At 34.8% G+C, this 16,630-nt stretch overlaps 1 protein-coding gene across 2 annotated transcripts; it reads right to left on the bottom strand.

The window, feature by feature from the left end:
* On the bottom strand, window positions 120-7,314 carry LOC18587650 (histidine kinase 5). Of its 2 annotated transcripts, XM_007011572.2 has the most exons (14): window positions 6,625-7,313; window positions 5,168-5,997; window positions 4,589-4,645; window positions 4,171-4,398; window positions 3,994-4,087; window positions 3,687-3,893; window positions 3,232-3,362; window positions 3,100-3,149; window positions 2,483-2,838; window positions 2,248-2,351; window positions 1,805-2,064; window positions 1,261-1,612; window positions 909-1,088; window positions 120-365 (listed from the first exon to the last, which is right to left on the bottom strand). In XM_007011572.2, the coding sequence occupies exons 2-14, from the start codon at window positions 5,885-5,887 to the stop codon at window positions 243-245; spliced, it is 2,862 nt and encodes a 953-aa protein (XP_007011634.2). In that variant the 5' UTR covers window positions 5,888-5,997; window positions 6,625-7,313; the 3' UTR covers window positions 120-242. The 2 variants fall into 2 exon arrangements, with proteins under 2 accessions (XP_007011634.2, XP_007011635.2); XM_007011573.2 differs by having other exon boundaries at window positions 1,261-2,064; window positions 6,625-7,314.

Below are 16,630 nucleotides of genomic sequence, written 5' to 3'. Positions count from 1 at the left end.
TTGTATTATTGTACTGATATTTCTCTTCATTTGCCTCAATGTCCTAACTGCTAATTAACTCATTCCAGAAACTTAATCTGACTTGAAGAAAAAGTTATTGGAGACAGACAAAAGACAAATGACATATAACTATACAATCTATAATGAGATGCTAATGGCTGAGAAGAAGATGATACATTGACAAAACTTTCCTAACATGCTGCCATTTTTTCTATACACATGCATAAATTTACAGGAGGGTATCATGGCAAATACTGTTCAAGACACTCTTTCAGTTTTTGGAAAGTTACAGGCTTTGAAACAAATGAATCCATACCATTTGCATAACACTCATCAGCACTCTCTGACAATGCATTTGCAGTCATCTGCATTTGTACCAACAAACTCTGATTAGTTTAATACATACAGAGTAACATTACAGCCGTTATAAGAATGAATTTAATGTTAAGACTACAGCTTATGAAGAACATTGAAAATTTATGTAGTGAGAAAGACTCATGTACAGAAGTACAAGTAAGGGGAAACAATCAATTCTCTGAAGAAAATGATGATAGCTTTCATTCTTAGCAGAAACCAGCTTGGTCAGACAATGTTTAGCCCCTCATAAGCAGTAATGATTTGACAAATCAGAATATATAGCTTTAATTGTTTACTCTATGAGATTATATTTAGCAGAGAATCAGAACACCCAACAATTGGTTAGGTGAATCTGGTTTGTCATTTTTAAGACAGATGCGAAGAGAATGCAGTAATTTTTTCCAATGATTCTCTTTGACTTGGAAAGTGAGCAGACCAGCCTACTGCAAAGATTTTTTTGTGGTAAACTATGCACAATATGCAAGCAAACTGAAATAGGTAGAATAAATTAGATAAGCTCAATTTGAGGGTAGGAAAAGTGAAGAGCTCACAGCAATTATGGGAATACGCTTTGTTGGAGGTGTACAACCGGGAAGATATTGTAATGAATCTGAAGAAGGCAAAGGTTGCTCAATCCCAGCCTTTTCTGCTGCATCCCAATTACCAGTTTCTTCAAAGGAACGAATCAATCTTGTTGCTTGAAGGCCGTCCATGACTGGCATACAGACATCCTGCAAGTTAAGTGTAGTCAATGGTTACCATTAAACTCAAGTCAGCAAAGTGTTTTCATCTTAAAATAGTAATGCTTATTTGAAGACAGTAAAACTTGAGCAGATTGCCACCCAATAAGAAGCAACTCCTGTACTGGGGAGAGAAGGAATCGAAAGATCCAGGAAGAATTACCATCAGGACAAGATCATAACTACAGCGCTGAACTGCATGGACAGCTTCAATACCATTGTTCACAACATCTATCGTGTGGCCTATCTGCTTCATCATTGACTGTGTCACCATTACATTGATCTTATTATCTTCCACAAGTAGGATCTTAGGCTTTGAGGTCAAATTTGATACTTCTCGACTGCTGTTTGATGTGCACTGGGAACCGGTGTCAGATTTCTCCTGCTTAGGTGAGAGCTGGGGCTCACTTATCTTCATTTTTGCATCCACCTCTCTGCTTGCCTCTGAGCAACTTGACAGCTCTGTGGTAGAAACTTTGTTCTGAGCATTTGCATCATTCTGATGGTGCCTGTCTCTGCAAATTGCACTTTCATTATCAGGGTCTGGGCTGTGACTAAATGAACCATCAGGCTCAGATGATGTCCCCACAGCTTCAGCCACAGAGCAAGCATCCTCAACCGGAGCCAGCTCCTTTGTAGGACCGTTATTCGTGGGGAACGAATAAGAATTGTCTGCGAACCCATTTAGTTTATGTGAATTTGCATACCCAATATTGTGTGGCATTAATTTTTGGGTTCTGCTAGATCCATTAGAAGAAAATAGAGAACCCAAAGTGCGTGGCTGGAATTGGAAGAAGCCAGCAGTTGCATCGTCAGTTGCAGCATCATGTTCAGGCATATCTGAGAGGTCATCCAGGTCATCAGAATGATCACACGCTAGTGAAACCTTGTAAGGTAGGATAAACGTGAATGTAGAACCACAATGCACTCGGCTAGACACAGTAAGACGGCCACCCATTAGCTCAACCTATAGCAAATGCATAGAATGTTAGGACGAATTGTCTAAAAGTTTGGTACCAGCAAGAGTATTAGATCAAATCTCTGCCAGGCAATTAAGCAACAAGCATACACTGTAGATGAATCCTATCAACTGTAAAATGTAAATTCCAAACCAAATAAAGCACAAGTGTTGATGGAGGGAAGACTTCACCAGCTGTTTACATATTGCAAGGCCCAGTCCTGTCCCACCATACTTTCGGGCATGATCAGCACTGACTTGCATGTACTTTTTAAAAAGAGTGGGCAAAGCATTTTCTGTCACAGGAAGACAGGAAAATGTATCAACTAATCCCCATACTGAACCAACTTATGATATATATCTAACAAAAAAATTAGATTCCTTGTGACAATGTAATGATTAAAGAAAAGCATACGTATGTATGTACCTGGTATTCCAATTCCAGTGTCATATACATCACAGCGTATCCACACTGTTGTTTCAGGTAACTCTTCTTGCTCCTCATCTCCATCTATTGTTCCATTCATAACTGGAGTACCAGGTTTGTCACTGAGTGAATGATTTTGGCAAGGGCCTTCACGTTTCTTACCATGAAAACCTTTCTGATCACTGCTAGCTTGAGATGTTGATATACAGGTCTCTTCTTTTGCTACATTAGTAGTTGATTGATTTGCAGTTGATCCATCAGATACGTGCTGAGATCCTTCTTTTGCAAAAGGAGGCTCTGGTAGTACATAAAGTTTTATTCCTACCTTCCCTTCATGTGTAAACTTGATCGCGTTGCTGAAGAAAGTAAAAGGTTTTAGTTTTACCCAACATGCGAGAAATGAAAGCTATAAAGAGTAAATGATTGAAAAAGATCATATCAGCATAATTGTTAGGACCATTGATTTTTGAAACTACTTTCACTCTTGCAGTAACAGACGATCAGTTATTCAGTCCTGATTATATGCTACCAGTGTAACCTGTCTGACTTATACAAAATTGTAATGGTAATCTATAGGATCACAAAACAGAAATCATGACTGCTACATAATTCAGTACCTGATCAAGTTAGTGAGAATTTGTCGAATCCTTAGGACATCTCCAATGACCTGAAATCAATGCAGAGGATTAAAAAAGGAACTTCAATGTCTAGATATAATACTGGATGGCAATGCCTCATAAAACTCTCACCTCAATAGGAACATCATCTGTCACATGTCCTTCCAAGGTAAGAATCTTTTGCAATGATGCTGCAGCCGTCTGAAGAACGTGCTTTACCACCTCTCGTGGTCGGAATTTTGTAGCTTCCAACTTCATAACACCTAAACAAACAGATAAAAGAAGATAACTGTAGAAATTTCAACATATGAGAATGATAACATGTCTGTGATTTGAGCAGCATATGATGAGGCAGATAGCATCAAATTCTGAGGAAAAAAAAAGTACGATGTGATTGTGAATAAGAAGCAGGACTTTCAAAACATGCATTACAAGAGCATTTTGAAACCAGATCTCTCACACTTGTTGTTGCTGTAAGTACTACAAGAATTTCAAGTTCTGACAATCTCAAGAGTTATAAAAAATGAAAAAAAAAAAAAAAAACATGTGGCTAAGCTTTTCATGCTATTTGGGAGTAAAATCCAAACCTGATTCAACCTTGGAAAGATCAAGGATGTCATTTATAAGTTGAAGGACCAAATCTCCTGAAGATAGCATGACATCTAACAACTGTCTTTGCTCTCGGTCAAGTTTTGTGGTGGATAGGATCTCAGCCATGCTAACAACCCCAGATAGAGGAGATCTTATCTCGTGAGACATGGTTGCCAGCATTTGTTTTGCACGCATTGTCTCCTCTAGAGAAGTGTAAAAGGGTAAGGCAGAGTTACTTCAGCGCTTTAAGAGGTAGCTAAAGTGAATTTCACAGCATATTCAGTTGTCACTGAGTAAATGAACCTGTTATGTGTATGGTTTTGTTCAGTTCTGTTTCTTTTGCCTTTTGTACCGCAATCTCCTCTCGAAGCTTTGCCATCTTTTCTCTTTTCCTTACCTATTTTGCAATCAGAAACATAAACATCCACTTCTCCATCTCGAGTAATAGCTTACTCAACCATATTAACAAACTGAACATACCTGATCTGTTACATCCATGCCCATATAATTTATACCAATAGTCTCTCCTGCCTTGCTAAAAACTGGTTCCACATATATCAAAAATGTCTTTGATCCAAATAGTTCTGTCTCAAATGTAATTTCCCTCTTTGCAGGTAATCCTTTTTCCAGCACTTCCTTTTTAAATTCCTGAGACTCCTTAACACCAGACCCGGTGAAAATTTCCACATCCGTTTTGCCTAGAATGTCCTGAAATCATACCATTAAGTTAAAGGTAATTCTTATACTACTCATTACAGACAGGGGACTGCAGAAAGGGGGGGGAGAGTTAACAAAGGAAACAAAAGCTTAATAGGAGGACAAAATACATGTGCTCACAATCAACACTCAACAAAGGATTATCAAACCTTGAATAAGAACTTCTGGGGCAATAAATTACCTCCTCTTGTAAACTTGGAAAATGGTTATAAATAAACCGATATCGCAGCTCTTTATCCTGAAAGTTTATCAAAGAAGTAGTTTCATTAGTTGAACCATTACACTATGACAATGAAAAAGGAAAATCAACATATGCGGTTCTAGTAACAAATGATTAAAAGAAAATATACATCTTCTCATATTTCAGTTCAGCTAATTGACATTCGTTTGTTCAACAGACACAACATGCTAAGAACTGGAAGAAATGATGGGTATATTTACAGTGTAACAAATGCATCTACATAATCCACAGAGTCCCTCTCACCAGGGTATACAAGATGCTAAGAACTGAGACAGGATTATGCAACAAAAAATATTCTTCATACTTTAGCTGTATACCTGCTATAACACAGGTTGATGGAATTGCAATAACAAAAGGAAGGCAAAAACGAGTAACTTTGGGGAAATGACCATGCAGTCTATAGCAGGAGATAAGTCATCAACTAGACAGAAAGATAACAAAAACTTTCATTCACTGAATCAAATAATTATACATAAAGAGAACCATCAATTCAAAGGCTAATAAATATTGCATGATTACCTGATGTCCTATAACAACAGGTGCATTTTGAAGTACAAAATGTAAGAAATTATCAGCTCTTTTAAGAATCTGGGACAACTCTTCTACTGGTGAGGACTGTCTTTCCAGGTTCTTTATGCTTTCCTGCAACTTCTCCTTGAGCAGTTGCTCTCTCTGGATGCTTGCTTCCAACAGTTTCTCAAAATGCAAAGCTCGCTGTTTCCAGTATATGACAGTGTCATACTCAGCATCAATTTCAACTCTTTTACTTGGAACCACAACATCGTTTTTCCTCCGAGGAACTTCTAGCCATATATCGTAAACTTCATCCAGTATGGAAATCGGGCGTTTATCTCCTCCATACCTTTCCTCCTCGAAACGATGTTCTTCCAATATCTCCAATTTCTTTAGCTCAGATTCCTGCCTTTGCCTGCTTAGATTGTCAAGTTCTTCTCTAAGAAGACGAACAGCATTTGCTTGCTTATATTCCCAGTGTTTCACAAGGTATGCTAGCTGAGACGAGCCCTTGTCAGTGTAGTTGGTTAGCTCTAAAAGATGCTTGAAATCAACTATGGTTGGCTCCTCCACAATTGTAACCTCCTCCAACATATCTTGATCACCTCCTGGCTTTTCTACATTGAACTGCTTTCCGGGATCGTTACTGATATCTTCAGGCCACATTGAAGAAAGGACTTCGACATCCATGTCTTCAATTTGATCCGTCTCCATCTCACAAACCATCGAAATCACTTACAACCCGTTTGAAATGTGCAGAACATAAATGAACATCGATGGATCACCAAACTGCTCTTCAGGGATCTCTATAAAGCATCTTCTAATCAGGACAGAACCTGCAGGGGAAAATAAAGCACCGAGCCTTGAAAATTACTTTAATTGATTCTTAGATTTCTCCAGCCCTACTACTTCATTTGAAAGCCAACTACATGACAAAGATGTGTAGTTCTTGGAACAGAGAATGTTGCTAATGGCAGAAAACCATAGAAAACAGAGAGAAACATGTTAACTAGTACTATATCAAAAAAGGAGACAGAAAATGTTGACTAATGGGGAAAAACATCAAATTGGAAACGAAATTAACTGCAGAAATCCTTTTATTCCAAAAGTTGATAGAATTTTATATAATAAAAGATGAAAAGAAAAGTTCTTCAATTTTCATGAAAACGAAAGGAAATCAAAGTCATGTAGCATTCAACGGAGAGATGAAGCTAAACTTGGCTGACTTTAACTGAATTGTAAACAATAAGTAAAAAGGTAGTCGAATGGGAATCTGAATTCAAGAGAATGAAGCTGAAATAAGAATAAGATCCATTAAACAGAACAAAGGAAAAACAGGGACCAACAATTGGTGGAAATTCACCAACAGACAAGATTGAAGGCGCATTTTCTTTGAATGAAAACAAATCAGTCAATCAATTAAGACTTAGCAAAACAGCAAACAAGCACATTAGTAAGCTGACCTTTTTGAGATTGAATCACAGCCAATCCTGCAAAGAACAGAGTCTTCAGAAGAAGAAGAAGGAAAAGGTTGACAACGACGGCCAAAACTCAAAACCCTTTTCACTGTAGATCTGAGGAATATCTTTCTCTTCGACTGTCGAGTCAATAACCTTCAAATGCTAATGAAAAAAAAATTCAGAAAAAAACTAAAAAGTAAAGCTTGAAAGCAGCTAAGTGTTGAGAGGAGAGAGAAAAACCATGGGAGTTTTTATTTCAAGAGAGAGGGAGGAGAGCATGTGATTGAAAAAGAAAAAAAAATGTGGAGAGACGGGTAAGCCCAAGAAGCCATGTGCGATTGGAGGTCAAAAATATTAGACAATTCTCTCATTCTTGGCCTTTTTCCTTCCATATATTTTATTTCTATTCCCCTCTCTCTGTTTTCTGAGGTTACATTCAAAGTCTCTTCAACATTGAGCTACGTAACAAGTAGTTCACAATTTTACAGCGGTTTAGCGTCGGTTGAGTGCCTTTTGCTTCTCCCCTTTCACTCCCTTGGGGGAAAAAATAACACTAAAACAGAACTTCGAGACAAAATCAGAAAGCAAGTAACTTTGGGGAGAGACAGACAGGAAGAGAGAAAGAAGGAGAGTGTGTTTTTTTTTTTAAATGAGGAGGGAGTTCCTTGGTGTTCCCTCTTCCCCGCCCGCCCGCCCGCCCCTCTACTATTCCTAGGTGACGTGTCGGGACGGCGTGTGGAGATGACGCGCAAAAGGTGCTGCTGATGAATGATGATGATTGATGATCCAATCCAATCCCACTTTCTTTCTGCTATGGCAGCAGCACTGAGTTTGGGAGTCTAAGAGTCTGATACCATCTATCAAAAGTATTTATTGCTGGAAAGTCTGATGCTAACTAAACTAAAACCTGAGGAAAGCAAATGGAAAGGGAGGTGGAGAATCTTGTTCATAAACCTTTAGATTTAAACCTGGATTAGTTTAATTACTTTGGGGTTAGATCACCTTTATGGTTGGCTTTGTTGTTAAAACAATGGTTAAACAAATGTTTTCCCCCTTCCACTTTATAGCACGATCTCAGCGGCTAGTCGGCTGGACCATTCTCAAACATTTCTTGTTTTTTGTCTATTTGATTGATGCATGTTGGAGAGTAAACAAATAAAAATTATTTACTCGTAAAATTATAAAAATCGACATCAAACGAAACAAGTTGTGTTGGGAAATAAATAACAGTAATCAAATTCATGAATAATTGATTGGACCATTCATTGCAGTAAGCTCTGATGCAGATTACATGATTTTCTGTGTTGGAGACAAATGCATTGATATCATCAGTTGAATTGAATTGAATATATAATATATATATATATATATATATATATATATATTATTCATGGCCAAAAATGGAAGAACAAATTCTTTGTAGAAACAAGTCAAGCACTTCCTAATCATGGTTAAGATTCATGTGACTAGAAGTGAAGTGATATAGTGAAGTAATAGGGTATTTTAATGTCGATTTTCACGTAAAAATGGTGATGGATAGAATTGAAATGTTTGTGATTTAGTGTTGAATTTGAAGTTTTTTTCAATTTGATTTGTGTTTAAATGTTATTTTTTTCGAATTCCATACAATTTATATGAACACAACTATTTGAACAAAGTGTGATAAATTGGTCTGAGGCTAATCGAAGCGACAGTGCTGATGGTTTATGCAACAAAACAACTAAGCCATTGCATTTCTTCTTTCTTTCTTTCTTTCTTTTCTTCTTTTTGTACTCGGACCTATAACTTAAAATAGCAATAGGCTCTCCAATTGAATTATAATAAATGAATGGATTCAAAGAGTACTTCGACAATTCCAGTAGTTGAAGTCAAGAGTCAAAAAAGTCAACAATAAGCAAATTCAATATTGGTGGCTGAACAAATATTTGATGTATGGGTTTTGGAGGGAGGTAAGATTATGTGTTAAATACTTAACCTCTANGGGGCTGTTTGCCAGCACATTTTCGACAGTCATTTGATTGGTTCAAGTTAACTTTATCTGTGCCTTTTCCACCTCGGCCTCGACCTCGACCGATAAAAAATATAAAAATATCAATTAAACAAAATTTAAATAAATAAACAAGCGTTTATTAAGATATATGTAACTTTTAACATGTAACGCCATCTAATTTCAAGTGTTAATTCAACGGACGGCGACAACATGAGACGGTAAGGTGTTGGCAGATCTAATAAATTAAGGAGAGAGAAAAAAAAATCAAATAATAAAAGCTTATACAGTTATATATGCAAGTCTATGCAAGATGTAGCCATCAATGTCTTTGTATACCTTATAAGTTGCAAACTAATAATTCAATATCTATGATGAGACGACAAGAATTTATAACCAATTTATGATTAGTTACAATAAAATAAATAAAAGGAAAATGACCCCCAACTGAATTTTCTTTTTTTTTTCAATTTCAATGTATTAATAATCTAATCAATTTATGATTAGTTACAATAAAATAAATAAAAGGAAAATGACCCCCAACTGAATTTTTCCTTTTTTTTTTTCAATTTCAATGTATTAATAATCTAATCAATTTATGATTAGTTACAATAAAATAAATAAAAGGAAAATGACCCCCAACTGAATTTTCTTTTTTTTTTCAATTTCAATGTATTAATAATCTAACACAAATTGCTTTCATGCAAAAATTAAATCACGGCTATTTTAAATATAATTGAGCATAAAATTATATAACAAGTAATCATTATGATTCACGAATTGACAATAATTACAAAAGCATCGTCTCGTAATTTTATAATTAATACTCAAGAGAATGTTTAAATAGAATTAAAAATAGAGAAACACCCTTGACTTTCTAATATAATATAATAATAAAAAAATAATTCACATAATATATATTTTGTGATTTTTTTTCCATTAACATCTTATTTACAAGACTATTAATTTTATTTAGTAGAACTATAAAAATACTCTTAATAGCTTACCTTTTGTGGAAATAGAAGTTATATATAAATGTTCATTGAAAAAAATATTTATTAAGACTATAAAAAAATAACGTGTTATATGTGAAAAATTAAGACTTAAAAAAAATATAAATAGAGATAAATTAAAAAAAATACTATGATGTAGCTTTTGTTAAAGGAGTGGACTTCCTTTACGTATCGAAAGGGAAGCAAGGTCAGCTTATCAGGATAGTAAAAACTACAGAAAACAATTAAGTGAATACAAAGAAAGAGGAGTAGTGATTGGATGAGACAGCATCCTTAATACACGGATTAGTTTAATAATTAAACAAATATTTTGATTAACGTGATACAGTCCCTTTCACTATGTTTATAATCGATTGCTTTCATGGATTTATTGGTCAAAGCAGATGATTACCGTATTAATTAATTAATTTCAATTTTGTGTTATTGGCCATTGAACAAGAACTTGAGCTCATCATGTGCCCCCCCCCCCCCCTCCACTTCTAGAAACAAATGCACTAAAAACATATATTCAATTAGCTTGTAGGTAGGTTAGCTTTGTCGTTAGTTCTATACTTTTTTAGCTTATGGCTAAAAGTTTTGTTGCCACGTGTTCTTTAACCATAGGGCTTTAAAAACACTGTTGTAATTTAGTTTTTTCTAATAAAATTATTCATCGTGTAAGGAATCACAGCTCACGGTTCATTCTTCTTTCTACTTTCGAGAAATTTTTACTTTACGATAGTAAATAATTAAAGAAAATATAATTAATTTTTTAGATACATCTTCCACATATGATTATAAAATTTTATAAATTTAACGAAATGCATAATCATTGAACTAATCTATGATTTGTCTAAATACTAGATTATTAATTATTCTCTTCAATTTTGAGAAAATTGATCTTGATAATAAATAATTTTAAAAAATATAAATAATTACCTATTCACATTTTTTGCATACTACTCAAATTGGGGGGAAAAGAACAAAAAAAAAAAGAAATTGGGGAAATATTCCAATGGGTAAATTTTTTTTATATGCTTGATTTTGATTGGTTGATGAGATAAAAGGAACGCCAAAATTCATGCATGGATATGTCTCTTCCGCTACGTGCCTCCTAGCTAGTGGTAATGTAAAAAAAAATAAACAGATGGACGTGTTTGATTGGACCCTGTTCATTTTTCGAAGTTCAAAGAAGTAGAAAAAACAAATTGACTTGGGATTGGATCCTTAATTAATTAATTGTGTTAAAAGACTAAGAATTGTGCTCACGTGTCACACACTTTTGGACTGGACGGGCCCGAAGCAGGTGGACCAACGTGGACTGTGGGGCCCACATGCTTCCCTGTAATCTACTACTATTATTATTGTTATTTTTTGTATGACAACTAAAACTAATCCATTATCCTTCAATCATTTACAAACTACTCTTTTTCTGACTGCTGATTAGTTTTTTTTTTTTATAATTAAACCAAAATCATAAAATAAATAAATTAAATAAAAAATGAGAAATGTTTACTTATTTTCCCTTTTTGTAATTAAATAAATTACGAATTTTTATGTTATGTTTAAGACAAATAAAAATATAATTCAATAATTACGACCTTTACATCTAATAATCATATATTAGAAAATAAAAATTATTTTCTAGCTATTCCATTTATATGGAATTAAGGATAAATGATTCTTTGATTATTCAATTCAATTAAGTAAAATTAAAATATATTAAAATTGAATTCAAATAAAATTTAAATAGTGCAATTATTGTTCGCGCTCTTAACAAGCCAACTGTCACCCCAAATACTGTCCTAAGATGACTTCTGAATCACAGCTAAAGTATTCAACGTGCCCAAATCGATAGGAAGAAGCAACTTAAAAGCTTTGGATGCAAAACAACAACTAGAATTGGAGACCACAAGCAAAGAACCAAACCCAAAAAAGGCTACTTTTCCCATGTTGGGTAGGATCTACAGTTGAAACCTTGGAGCAGGTGATGTTAAATCCTTATGCAAAGGACAAAAGCAAAATGCTACTACTTGTAATTATAAAACCGTACAAGCACCGAATCTAAAAAGGGTGGGCAAAGAAAAAACCAAAACACCCAACCCACAAACCCCGGAGGTTACCCATGCTGATGCCGATATGATATGGCCTTACAAAGATTGCCGCCACCGGACAACTCCCAGACAAAAATCGTTGTTGCCCATGGCTGTACTCTTCGCATCTCCTAAGTCTTTTTTCATCTCCTCCTTCCAAATCTTAACTGTTTACATTTTTGTTTATTTCTGTCACTTCACATTTTGTAGTAACATTGATCACTGGACGTGTGACTAGAAGTCCAGAATCATTTCGACATGTTGATTATCCAGAGTGGATATTTACACAATAAGTGATTATTTTTATACATGATTAAAATGACACGTGTCCAATTTCTTATATCGTTATAATTTTGATAAAAAAAATTTATAAAAATGATTGATAGAGGCGCATGATATCAAGAGCCTACATTTTTAATTCGAAAGATATTTTTTAAGTGACCTACTCCATCTCATATTATAATACGAGATTTGTGATATATAACGATATCTATATATTAATAAATATAAATAATTAATAGTATGGAAGAAAAACCAAATAAAAAAGACACGTCGGGCTCTTCATGTCAATTCATGATTGATGAGAGGGAGATATATATCCTTTGCTATGGGGTCTTTATAATCAGCTTTGGTAAGTGTATAAAAATGGCTTTAGTGGGCAACACCACTCCGGGTTTTCTTACCCTACGGCCCTAAATTCCTAATGCCTTTACTTGGATGATTGGTTCCGACGAGACAAATAAGTTATGCATGTCATTTTCATTTCTTTCAAAGTAAAGTTTCTCTCCTTTTCCCATGTACAAAGACTAAGGCTTGCTTGATAATCCAAGCACAAACATAGTTGTATGCCTATTCAACCATCATCCCTTTCTTCGTATGATAAAACAGAAGCACTAAAAGCTTGTCTTGCTTTCAAGGAAACGAGTGCTTTAATTGAATTGGCTTCCACTATTGAATAATTATAGATGCCAAAGAGGATGTCCTCCCTCCATAATGCAAGAAAAAGAAGAAAAACAAAAGTTGTAATTAATACTAAATAATTATGGAGCAATGAGGATGGAAAGTGACATATAGAGAGTGATCGTGGCTTTGTGTTCTTCTCATCTTTTTCTTCCATTAGTTGGTACCTTCCTCTTTCTCATATGAAACAATTCTAAAACGAAAACAACACTGTAGTTTCCGAAAAGAGAAGGCAATTAAGCAGGTTCCCTGAACCAAATTCAGTAGGTTTGGGGCGTTCACAATTATTACATCCGGAACGTCAGTGTCTTCCACATGTGGCTTCCAAATCAAATTTATGTCTAAATGATGGGTTGGGTTGGGTGGATGCTTAGAAGGCAATGAAGTGGGCTCCTTTAACTAAATACAAAGCTTCATCCAACACATGAAGAATAAAAACAAGCTGAATACCTTTATAATTTTTATGAATAAAAATCTTTTGTCGGCGTCTCTCTACCCTTTTTTTACTTTATGTATACATTTTTGTCACGTGTAACAAAATAGAAATTGTGTTTTCTTCGTTAACCGTTAATAAAATAACTCTTATTAACGTTAATGACCCAAAGCAAGTTTGAGCATGAAGCAAGATCTTGTTAATGTGAGTATGGGAGAATTCTATGCTGTTTCTTCAAACCCAAGTAGCCACCTTTAACGACTTCAATATCTAGTTTATTATTTTTCCAAATAGGTTAACTAGATCCAACAATGATTAGACAATAAAGGTTAAGCTGCCAATATGCTTTCTTTATTGTTTTCTTTCTAAGTTTCGTGCTTTTGGTCTAACTTTGCATCACAGTATCTGGTAAACTACAAAAGTTTGATCCTCCTTGGAAGACATTTGCTGGGTGCATATTCGGAGTTTCCATTGTATCTGAGACAAAAACAGGCTAAAAAAACTAACGTAGGTAGGTGCCTGAGATCCAAATTTAGCTGGTTTCCCAATGGATATTGGTGTTGCTATTTGGGCATGTGGTAGCCATGTGAGCACTTGACACGATCCTGATCTAAATTGTCCTGCCCAATTATAAACAAAAACAGTACTTTTGGTCAATGCCTATGCCAGACGTACTGTAATTAAACAAAGCCAATAAGAAAATATTTTCCTGCAAATGCATTTAACTTGTGCAGCAGAATTCCAACCCTCCCCACTTCCCAACAGTTGGCTTTCCTCGTTTCTCTAAAGCCCACCATGTTTTGAGCTTTGTTTGTGGAGGCAGAGAGGGAAACTCCAGCATTTTCGATCTGTGTTATCAGTGTAGCTATCGGACCCAAAACTCTTTCATCTTCAGGATCGTTCCTCAACCAAGCCCAGATGTTTTCTGCTCTGGGCCAATATGTCATTATTGATACATGAAACCAGGCTGTGGTCTAAAATTAATGCTAATTGCTAGCCTTGGTCTGGTTCAACAGGGCAACTTGGACCTAAAGTTGGGCAGGCCTCTAATAAGAAAGGTATTTTCTTTAACCCTTTTCAATTCCAAGAATATTTCAGCATGAGGAAAGAGACGAGCAATTCCTTTCAACCATTTACCCAATTTCATATGTTAATGCAATGAAATTGTTTTCCCAATTTTCATATGGTATGATTAGATAGGAAGAAGGAACTCTTTGCTGCCAACAACCAAAGTACTAAATAAATTAAGACTATAATTAATGAGTGATTCATGTTTTATTTTGACTAATTTATACTTAGGACTACAAACCTTTATGTTTTTCCTTCCTATGGAATTAATGTAATTTAATGTAAGCATGGTGTGAGGCATGACCCCCAACCATACTGATCCAGATTTATTTGCCCCTTGAAAGCCTAACTGCCCAAGGCTTCCAAGGAGTATTAGCCATGGTTTCCAGCTGTTTGTTTCCCACTTAGGCATTACTTAATCAAATCGGATAACATAAAATAATTAATTAAGTACTTATTATCGAGTATCTTGATAACTCTATTATATAGAGTTATCTTGTCATATTTTGAGTGATAAAATGGCTAAGTCTTTGAGTTTAGACAAAATTGTAAGTAGTTTTCATTGTTTTTCTTTAATTAGTTAATTCATGATTAAGCTACTTTATTTCAAGTTATTTTAGTTATTTTGTATGGTAAGAATGCCTATTTTTAGCTATGGCTAATTTAGTTCTTATGTTTTCAAGGCTTTAAAAGAGAAGGGGTCAAGTGACAAAGAATTGCACAAGTTGGTCAAGTGCAGACTTCACCCAACATGCAATGATATTTCAGACATAACTCAAGCTACAAAAGTCCAATCAATGTGATTCTAAGACCATTGGAAGCTAAAAGGAAAGGATACAACTTTCATATTCATTACTTCGCCCATTTCTGATTTGAGCATGGTCAAAATCGCGTTAGAAGTAGCTTGACCACAGTAGCTCTGCACTAGGCAGCTTCAAGGAAGAACAACAAGAAACAGCAAGTATAGCGTTGCAGCACTATCCCCCCTCACCAAACAGAACTTACAGCGTTGCAGCACCAAGCTTTCAGCGCTGCAGCACTGTCCAACACCATTTCTACAAGGTAGTATCATCAGTGTTGCAGCCCCAAGTCTGTAGCGCTGCAGCGCTATCCTCAGTAGCACAAACCCTCCACCAGGCAGTATGCTTGGTGTTGTAGCACCACACTCTCAAAGTTACAGTGCTGTCTAGTGAAACAACACTGCCTTTGGTAGTGAAGTTAGCGTTGTAGTGTTAATTTAAATGAAGAAGGCTGGACCCTCCGATCTTTAAGATCAGAGGGCCATGTAGAGTGCTATAAAAAGAGCCATTCTTAAGGCTAAAGAGGGAAGATATGGGAAGAGAAAGATATGGAAAGAACAGCTTTTCAGAAATATAGAAAAAAGTGAGGGATTTGGTCTACACAAAAAAAGAAAAGGGAGAAGAGTAGTGAAAGATTTTCTTGGGAGCTGTATCATCCACATCAGCCTAATTTTCTCACACTAGTTTCATTTCTCTCTTCTTTGCTGTAAAAATGAATATTTTTCTGAATAAATTGGGTTTTGTATTAAATATGTTTAACTAGAATTTTTGATCTAGGATTATGACGGATTTTAATATGTAGCTTGGATATTGTGTTAGTTTATTGCTTATTTTCTATAAAAATATTCATATTTACTCAAATTGGAGTTTATTCCCCATTTATTTGCTTGATCACCATTTAAATGTGTTTAGGTATTTAGATGACACTTGAGAGTTAGTTTAAATTAGACTTTGATTTGGGTAATGTATATTCATTACACTTAGAAAGGAATTTTAGTGTTTTGATGTGCAATTAGAGTAGACATACATTTAATTGCCACATATAGTCAATTTTTAAAATCTTGGCTTAAAGAATTTAATGTAGTTGTTTCCTATAAACATATAGTGATTCAATTAGGTTAAGCAAGTGTGTACTATATTGACGGAGAATTACACATACTTTAAGATTATAGACTAACATCGACTTTTATTGAGATTAAGTAATTAAGCAAACACAATTTCAAGTGAAATATTAAAGGATACTATAATCCTAGACTGTTAGACCATTACTTCTACCTCAATTTGTTCTTTGCACCTCTTAGATTAGAGTTAATTAATTACATTACATTTTAATCATTGTTTAAAATTTGATATTTGGATAAAATTAGCTTCTTTTAATTTTAGTAATTAGCAACAACAATTAAATCAACTCTTCGAGAAATCGACAAACTCAATTTATCACTATATTACTTATTACGATCGTGTGCCCTTACACCTAATTTTTGCTTATATTTTACATTTAATTTAAAACACATCTCATAGTACATAATCAAAAGATAATTTACACAACATATCCTGACTCATATTCAATAACTTAAATCATGAGTTTTTCACTGTATATTTACAAATTATTGACAAAAAAAAGCCATTGGATGGAGTGAAGCTAAGTTCGAAACTCGTGACTGGCAATAATAATT

The sequence above is a fragment of the Theobroma cacao genome, chromosome 9, assembly GCF_000208745.1.
Source record: "Theobroma cacao cultivar B97-61/B2 chromosome 9, Criollo_cocoa_genome_V2, whole genome shotgun sequence".
NCBI classification, from domain to species: Eukaryota; Viridiplantae; Streptophyta; class Magnoliopsida; order Malvales; family Malvaceae; genus Theobroma; species Theobroma cacao.
This window is presented reverse-complemented; position numbering and strand designations above follow the sequence as displayed.